Genomic DNA, 9,045 nt, shown 5'->3' on the forward strand with positions numbered 1-9,045 from the left:
AGGTGGTTTTCTCAAAAAAAAGGTGTGTCTAGGCCACATCTAGATGTGCTCTAGTTATTGCACACCTAAGTGACTCAATCAAGCATACAAAGAAAATACCCACACAAATCTCCGCGTAAAATCAATGACATATGACTTAGATGTGCAATACTTATGGCACATCTAGATGTGCTTTAGCAAAGGAAAAAGCTAGTGGTCAACCGACTGATCTTTCCTCTCACATCCACCAGGTTCTACGCTTGACACACGTCTTGATGGGCCAGCACACCGCTTCTTTCCTTCATCCGTATCTCTAACGAAATGGCCGCAAGTTTTTATCTCTCCTATCCATGCATTGAATCTTAGCTGACCATGCTGAGCGCTCCGTACTGCAGTTCTTGCAACTGAGCACATGTTTCAAAAAGGCATACTGCAACAAATGGGGTGATGCAGAGACTAAGGAGTGCTCTCTCCGTTGCAGCCGTCGGCGTTCTTTCAAGTTTTCGCCACAACAGTCTTGTTGCAGGAATACATAGAAGAAGCTAGAGATATTGGGTCCTATTGCAATGGAGGTTTTGCAACAAGAGTCTTGTTAGAGACAAATAGAGAAGAAGTTTTGCATCAAGGGTCATGTTGCAGAAAAATAGAGAAGAAAAAGTTTTGCAACAGGGGTCTTGTTGGAGTAAATTAAAGAAGGGAATATTTTGCAACAGAGGTCTTGTTGCAGAAAATTAGAGAAGAGATTTTTGTAACATGACTCTTGCTGCGAAAAGTTAGAGAAGAAGACGTTTCACAACAAAAGCATTGTTGCAGGAAATTACATAAAAAAAATGGACGACTTGCCTAGTACAATCAGACGGCTCGCGAGGCAGCGGATCTCGTTAAATGATCCATCGGCCGACGCGTAGCACCGCCCGCTTTAGCAAAACTGATAAAAAAACATCATCTTGCTCAGACGTAAATACACGCGCAACTTAGCCTTAAACAGTCCATAGTCTTGTGCTGTCCTGCGTTATTGTCTGTTAGCAAACTTGATTGATTCTATCTCCTTCGTTTTATTGGTGCGCCAAGATAGAGCTTATCGCTATCCCCGCTTTGGTAGATCAGAGCGCCTACGTGGCAACCCCCGTCATGGGCAGCCTGACTAGGATCGATGAGGGCGTGATCTCGGAACCGGCTTCACGTGTTTCTTTTGTTATATGTGTTTTGGTACTACCGTACAAGTAACCAACCAACCAGCCAACCAACAATACTTGCCTTCCGTCCTACCATCAGCGTACTATCAGATGGATTAAGGCTGGAAGTTAGACTCAGGATTGAAGAGTTGAGAAGACCCATTAAATTAAGTCAGATACTACAGTTCCCTAAAAGAGGTCAGATACTTCTTGTTAAGACTTTTCTGCTCTGGGGTCAGCTTCTCTACCTCGGTTGCTTGGACATGGATGAGTCGGGGACATCTTGGCCACCATCAGAAAACTTCCTTCGCGATGAATTCGAGGAATTTCCTTTGACAGGGTTGCCGCCTAGGCGATTAGACGCATAAGCTTCCCCCATCCTCCTCCTGCATTCTTTGCTTGCAGCTTCATGGTCAACCACTGAAAGTGCGAAAAGGGAAGATGATTACTCAAGGTCCAGACATTGCATTTCAAGTGCCTTTTGCACCTGAGAAAAGAAGATCGAGCACTTCTTTCTTTTCACCTGGTTTTGGGTAGTCCTTGCCGACGATGCACCTGGCTTTCTCCTGCACGCTAAGGGGTGCAGTCCAAGGCTCGTAGATGTACTCCTTGGGCATGTCTACAAAATAAATAAAAAGATGGAGGATCAATTAGTTCTGTAGTCATAGACGAGATGTCGCTTTCCGATGCTGAAATTATAAGAGCGTTTAGATCACTAAATTCCGTATTTCTTTACAGAGGGAGTACCTTTTAGCACCGGGATAAAATGCCTGATGTAGTCTCCGTTGGGGTCGTACTTCTTTCCAAATGAGATTGGGGAGTAGATTCTGTGATACTGTGTTGACAAATACGTCGAATCAAATGTTAAAGAAGCTATTAGACTGATCAAAATCTAGTTACAACTTACAATTAGTGCCTCAAGGGACTTGTTGAGTATAATGTTTATTAGGAAAGACGAGATAGATTAGGATTTGTTCTGGCTTGTCTTGTACTCCAAGTAGATGATTGTACTCCTATATATATGCCCACGAGGCTTAAGCAATACAACAACTATTCCACCAAATCTCTCTCTCCCTTCTAACATGGTATCTCTAGTCTCACCGTCTGCGTCGCTACCGTTGTGACTGCGGGGGGATGTTGAGTATAATGTTTATTAGGAAAGACGAGATAGACTAGGATTTGTTCTGGCTTGTCTTGTATTCTAAGTAGATGATTGTACTCCTATATATATGCCCACGAGGCTTAAGCAATGCAACAACTATTCCACCAAATCCCTCTCTCCCTTCTAACAGGACTGTTTGATTGCTGACCTGGTAGAAGAATGATGAACAGGAGAGCCATAGCCAATTTCCATTGTTAATGGCCCAGTCCGAATCTATCAGTAGCCTTTCGAAGACGTCACGGCCTTGCTCCCAGTGGATGTACTTCATGTCAAAGACAAGTTGACAAATTGAGGTAAAGCAAAACAACTTAATCTTCGAATTGGTTTTTTTTTCTTCTAGAAAATGGAATCAGAGGTGAAATAAACTCTCTTTTTTTTCCTTGTATGAAGTGATTTCCTTCCTGTCCGCTATAAAAAATAAAGTAGATCTTTCAAAAAAAAAGAATCACTTAGAAAAAAAACTAATTCCATGTTGCTTTCAAAAAAGGTATGTCCTTATCAGATATGGTTAGGTAGTTGAGCGTCTTATTGTTTTAGGGGTCACCTTCATAATATGGACCACAACAAATACTTCGCAATACACAATTTATTGTTATGGATTTACCTCGCACCCAAGCTTTTGTAGTCTTAGCTAGTGCTTCTCAAAGTGGATGTGAATGTTGACGTCCCTAAATGATGTGTCGCCGCTAACTTTTTCTTTTTTTACAAATTTTAACAGTAAAGCCAAGAATTTGGTTTTACCTTCAGGTTATTTCCTAAGCGTGGCAGGGTTGAAAATTTACCTTCAGAATGTATACACAAATCGTTGAATAGAACAACTACCATGCTAACTTACTAACAAATTTTCAAACAAACAATATACATCTTGCTATTGTGTAGATCATACATACCAGATCACCCCGCGTCAGGAAACAAGCAACAGAGTGGCGTGCAAGATGATGCATCCAACCCCACTTCCTCAGCTGGCAACAACACAAAATGAGCAAAAGCACTCACATGATCTGGTAGTTATAAGTGATGCAAACAGAAAGAGGAAACAGAAAAGGGGAAGATAACGAAATGCTTATTAGGATATATACTGGGCTCCATGGATCCTGATATTTAAAACAAATCGGAACACCGCTTTAAAACCTAAAAAATATGGAATTGTTTTGTGCATGTACATACAGATGTGATTTGTGGTCTACAAAAAAAGACAAATATATGGGTTAAAATGGATCTACTTTTTACTTTTATGGACCCATAATTTTGGCTTTTTTGCGTAGATTACGAATTAACATATTTTGAAGTTAAAAGTTACAGATATGTAGAATACATATATATTTATATGTTAGAAAACTTTTTTTACTTCTGAACATACATTTGGTGTTTTTGAAAATACCAGGCACCATGGAGAACAGAAAAACAAGGCACTCAGATAGGCATAAAGTTGTTGCACGTTTTTCAGGGCAAACCTGAATCATGATGGCATCAATCCATGGATATCCTGTCCGGCCATCTCTCCATGCAACAAACAGCTCCTCGTTCTCTATCCATGGGATCTGGACTAAAAGGGACTCCGATTATGATAAGAAGAGGGTTGCAGATAGAAAAGGAGGTGATTGGATGAGCAGACCTGTTTGCATATTTTGTTCCCTTCCATCTGATCGAAATTAGGAGTGCCAAAAGACACTGTGTAGAAGAAATCCCTCCACAGCAACTGTCAAAAGAAGCAGAAGTCTACAATTAAGGTTTTTTTGCCTTCAGAACAAACTGACCAATGCAGTTACAAATGAACTCACCTGGCCAGCCAACGAAACAGGTGGTTTTGTATGCGTTTTGGTACTCCTGTAGACATCTTGAATGCAGTGGTAAAAGTACCTCGCCGACAGGCAACCGAACTGACATAACGAACCATTTCAATTTCAACACTAACCTAAAGCAAATGGCAATGAACGAAGTCGATAAGAGTGGCTGACAAGGCTCACTTTCAGATACGGTGACAAGACCGTTGTTGCGGGTTTCAAGAAGGCAGAAGGGTCACCCTTAGGTTTCTCAAACTTGGCAACCCACTCCTGGGAAAAGGAATTTGGAATTGTTAATAGTGCGACTGTAAAAGTAACTGGTGACTATAAACATTCAGAATTTCAGAGTCCAGAAGATATGGATGCAATAAATCAGAAATTTGGTCACTTTTCAGAAGTAGCACCTTATCTTGGAGTGACTCTCTCATCCTCTTCAGAGCTTCTGTCTCGCCGCCGCGGAATGGCGGAATGTACTCCTACATATGGATAGTCATTTAGTTAATGGAAACTGAAATCCCCACCCCTCGCGTCCCCTCTCCCTCGCGTCGCCTCCCCCCGGGCGGCGCCAGGGGCCCCGAAACCCTAGCGCCGCCAGCACCCTCTTGCAGCCTCCTCCTGCCGCCGCTGCCGCCGGCGTGGGCCGCGGTGGCGGCGGGCCCGGTGCCAAAGGTTTCTGGGCAGGTGGATGCGGCGGATTCCATCTGAGGCGGCGGGGGCGGCTTCTCTCGTGCGATCCAACGGCAGCAGCTGGGACGGCGAATCCGGGCTGTGCGGCGGAGGCCGGAGCACCATCGCCGGTGGAGTGGCGGCCCTGCATGGATGGCGGCGGTGGCAGCGCCCCATCTGGCGGGGTGGGCTGTTTTGGTCGTGATGGTGACGGCGGTCACTGCGGATCCAACGCCCCGTTTGGATCCATCGCGGGGAGGCCTTCCGCCGACCGGTGGCGCGTGGAGGGACCGGTGAGGAGATGCCGGATCTCCGCCGGAGTACCGACGGCGACATACGTCTTTGTGGCGAGATTCCGCTCGGTTCCAGCCAGCCGCGAGGTCGGGAAGACAGGCTTCCGGTGAAAATCGCGCCTGACTGCGGTCTTGGTGGGCGATGGCGGCGTCTCGGACGTCGTTCCCTTCTGGAGGCATCGTCGTTGCAGGTCACATCAACCTGATCGGGAAGTTCCGGGGGAAACCCTAGATCTGGGTCTACCGGATCGGACGATGACGGTGCCTTCGGTATCGTTCTCCCTCATGGGGGCATCGTTTTGGAGCAAGTGCTGGTTGGAGGGGACAAGAGGAGGAGCGGTGTTTCATCTGGTCCATTGATGACGGCGGATCTCGGCGACGTGGCGCAGTGGAGACTCGGCGCCTGATGTGCGGAGATGGACTCGCACAGGAGGGTGACGCTGCCTGGCGTCATGGTGGCGTCGGCGGCAGCTAGACCGGGCAAGGTTGATGCAGCAGTACAACTCTAAAGATGGTTTGGTGCAGGTGGCTGCGGCGGCCTCATACCCGGCAGGCGTCCTGGTTGAGAAGCACGCTAGACTGGTTGGTGCCCATACCCGGCAGGCGTCCTGGTTGGGATCTGAAGTCTTAGATGTTAGGTTTGGTTGCGAGGTCTGTTTGGTATTAGGCCCAGACTTTCAGCGCCCCTACATCAACTGGATAGGGATAACGATAGATGTTGCTTAGTTGGTGGCTTTAGGCTTATTGTTATATGTCTCTCTAAGGTCTTGTGTCAATAATTAATAAAATGGCCGTATGCATCGTTCAGATGCAGAGACCGGGGGTCGTCCTCCTTTTTCTAAAAAAAAAATGGAAACTGAAACCTGGTCAACCGTACTACAATACTACATTATATGCAATGTTCTACTGCTCTAACCTGGCTGACATCACCATATCCAAGCTCCTCCAGTTTGGGCACAGGCAACAACTCATATCCTCCCGTATCACCAATTGGCGGGAGCTCAGAGTATTCCTCCATCACTGGCTTGGGCGGCTCTCCAGCGGTAGCCACAAACGATTTGTATGTCAACGGTGGCCGGCCCCCATTCTTCAGGTTGCAGACGGAAGTAAAAAACATCCCATAATTAAGCATATGACTCCAAACATTCTATCAAGAAACGAACAATAGTGCTGCCTACCTTCTCTATGATTTCTGCTGGGTCAAAAAGGGTGTGGCTGACAGGCGAGAACACCTCGATCCCCGACGCAGCAGCAAAATCCTTGAACAATCAGAGTAATTTGGTAATGTTCTAGTCAAAAACTAGTACTTGGGGAGTGATCACTACCCTTCTTACCGTGACTCTCTTGTCGCGGGCCAGGGCGTAAGGCTCGGTGTCGGACTCGAAGCACAGCTTGCCGATGTTCCACTGCCGCCACGGAAGAACAGAAGAATGTCGCCAATTAGGCTCCGAAATGCTTGCGAGATTGCCAGAAAGCAGAAAGGGGCGTGGTAGGTTGGTAAAGCGTCTGGCTACGTACGTCCTTGAGGGCTGCGCAGACGGCGTCCGAGACGTCGTCGCGGGCGCGCAGGACGAGGAGGCGTGAGCCGAGGCGGCGGAGGCGGGCGTCCAGGTCGCGGAGGCTCTCGAGGAGGAAGCGGACGCGCGCGACCCCGGCACGCGCGGAGCCCTGGGAGGGCGCGGCCGGGTCCGAGCGGAGGTACCGCGGGTCGAGCACGAACACCGGGTAGACCCGCGCGGCGCTGCGCCGGGCCGCGTCGAGCGCCGGGTTGTCGTGCACGCGCAGGCCCTTCCGGAACCAGACCAACGCCGCCGCCGCGGTCGCCGTCGCGGCGGTTGCAGCGTCCATTAGCGGTGGCGAGTCTCCGACGCTCCTAATCGGGAAGTTATGGAGTGAAGCGTGGGTATGGAGCGTTGATCAGGAATCTGATGGTGGAAGTTTGAACCGCGAGGGGTAGAGGCGGCGGGTGGCGCGGCAGCGGCCACGTCGGTTTCAGTGGGGATTTTTTTTTTTTTGAGAAAGTATGCTTGTGTCAAATCACAAAATAATACAAAGTCATTGATCCGTACAAGCACACTCTAACTCACGCACAAATAATCAGAATAACAAACAGCACCCTAAAACAACCAGTAAAACACGAAGATATCTGGAGCTCTGTGATATCATCTCTAAACCTTGCAAGAAGACCCCTGCAACACAAGCATCTGAAACCAAACCTACGCAGGTCATCACCTTCAACCACGGTATAATCGCCGCCATGCTGCTCCCATTTTTCTTTACTCCAGCGCTGAAAAGACAAGGATGCATCCAACATGCATGCACCAACCTTCGCCATCTATGGCTTTGAGTATCGATGTATGTGCCCGTTCCAGATGGAAGAGAACTAAGATCATGTTCTGGCGCCGCGGTCGGGCCAGCTGCCCGGGCAAAGCAGAATATCCCTCCAACAGCAACACAAAGAAGGAGGAAGAAATGCAGTAGGAAACAGAGGTGATTCTACCATACGGTCACCCCGTGTACGTGCCCGGGCTCGAGCGCTGCCAATTTTCCAAGCGCCGAATCTGTGAATACGTGCAATATACTGTCAACAAATACATCTGGTTCATGAATTGGACTACTTCGAGCATTAGCGTGCTTACGTCAAAGGCCCGTTCATTACTACCTTACATGGGCCACAATAGGTAATCAGATCATGCGTGTGAATCCATCGGAAATCACTAGTTGAGGAATATTCGTTACAAAGATCACTTCAACTTCCCTGGTTGCAACAAATGGCACACATGCAGCGCGTCACTTGTCATAACCTGGGATTTTTCCTTTTTCGTAGATTCGTTTATTCAAAACGTTTTATCTCTCAAATCGTGCGTCCAAATCTTGAACCGCTTTCACCATTGGATTCCCCGCGTCAAGATCTTCAAAACTAGATCCATGTTGATAGATTTTGACGAACTTTTTTTCACGAAAAAACCGAACAGAAAAAAGCAGATTTAAAACCGAACCGGGAGCACGGGTTTTTCCCTTTCCGAAAGAGGCACGCCCATGCCTCTCACGAAATCACAACAATGCCTCTCGCGGAAGCAAAACCGTGACTCTCGCGAAAGAAAAAAAAAGTGTTTTTTCCGTTTTCGAGGAAGCACGTCTGTGACTCTCGCCAAAGCACAACTATGCATCTCGCGGAAGCAAAACCATGACTCTCGCAAAAGGAAAAAAACAGAAAACACGTTGTTTTCGTTTTCGAGAGGCACGACCATGGTTCTCGCGAAAGCACAACCGTGAATCTCGCGGAAGCAAAATCGTGACTCTCGGAAAGAAAAAAGAAACAGAAAACGCATTTTTTTTGTTTCTGAGAGGCACGGCTGATACATCTCCGTCGTATCTATTTTTCCAAACACGTTTGCCCTTATTTTGGACTCTAACTTGCATGATTTGAATGGAACTAACCCGAACTGACGATATTTTCAGCAGAATTGCCATGGTGTTATTTTTGTGTAGAAATAAAAGTTTTCAGAATGACATGAAAATCAACGGAGATTATTTTTAGAATATATAAAAAATACTGGAGAAAAGATCCACGTTAGGGGGCCCACACCTTTTCCACCAGGGTGGGGGCGCGCCTACTCCCCTAGGCACGCCCCCTGCCTCGTGGGCCCCCTGATGCTCCACCGACGTCCATGTTGACTCCATATATTCATTTTCGGGAAGAAAAATTCAGAGAGAATGATTCATCGCGTTTTACGATACGGAGCCGCCGCCAAGCCCTAAACTCTCTCGGGAGGGCTGATCTGGAGTCCGTTCGGGGCTCCGGAGAGGGGAATCCGTCGCCATCGTCATCATCAACCTTCCTCCATCACCAATTTCATGATGCTCACTGCCGTGCGTGAGTAATTCCATCGTAGGCTTGCTGGACGGTGATGGGTTGGATGAGATTTATCATGTAATCGAGTTAGTTTTATTAGGGTCTGATCCCTAGTATCCACAATGTTCTG

General features: G+C 47.4%; 1 protein-coding gene across 2 annotated transcripts; it reads right to left on the reverse strand.

Moving 5' to 3' along the window:
* Positions 1 to 1,141: 1,141 nt before the first annotated feature.
* On the reverse strand, positions 1,142 to 6,980 carry UVR3 (DNA photolyase family protein). 2 transcript variants are annotated; one of them, XM_048677434.2, is made up of 14 exons: positions 6,578 to 6,980; positions 6,394 to 6,465; positions 6,238 to 6,318; positions 5,976 to 6,146; positions 4,505 to 4,576; positions 4,284 to 4,370; positions 4,098 to 4,196; positions 3,932 to 4,015; positions 3,771 to 3,857; positions 3,207 to 3,278; positions 2,465 to 2,578; positions 1,902 to 1,989; positions 1,678 to 1,773; positions 1,142 to 1,574 (listed from the first exon to the last, which is right to left on the reverse strand). In XM_048677434.2, exons 1-14 carry the CDS (start codon positions 6,905 to 6,907, stop codon positions 1,399 to 1,401), a joined length of 1,629 nt encoding a protein of 542 aa, XP_048533391.1. In that variant the 5' UTR covers positions 6,908 to 6,980; the 3' UTR covers positions 1,142 to 1,398. The 2 variants fall into 2 exon arrangements, with proteins under 2 accessions (XP_048533391.1, XP_048533392.1); XM_048677435.2 differs by lacking the exon at positions 2,465 to 2,578.
* Between the last annotated feature and the right edge of the window lie 2,065 nt (positions 6,981 to 9,045).

Source organism: Triticum urartu, chromosome 6A (genome assembly GCF_056163025.1).
Source record: "Triticum urartu cultivar PI428250 chromosome 6A, HENAU_Tu73, whole genome shotgun sequence".
NCBI classification, from domain to species: domain Eukaryota; kingdom Viridiplantae; phylum Streptophyta; class Magnoliopsida; order Poales; family Poaceae; genus Triticum; species Triticum urartu.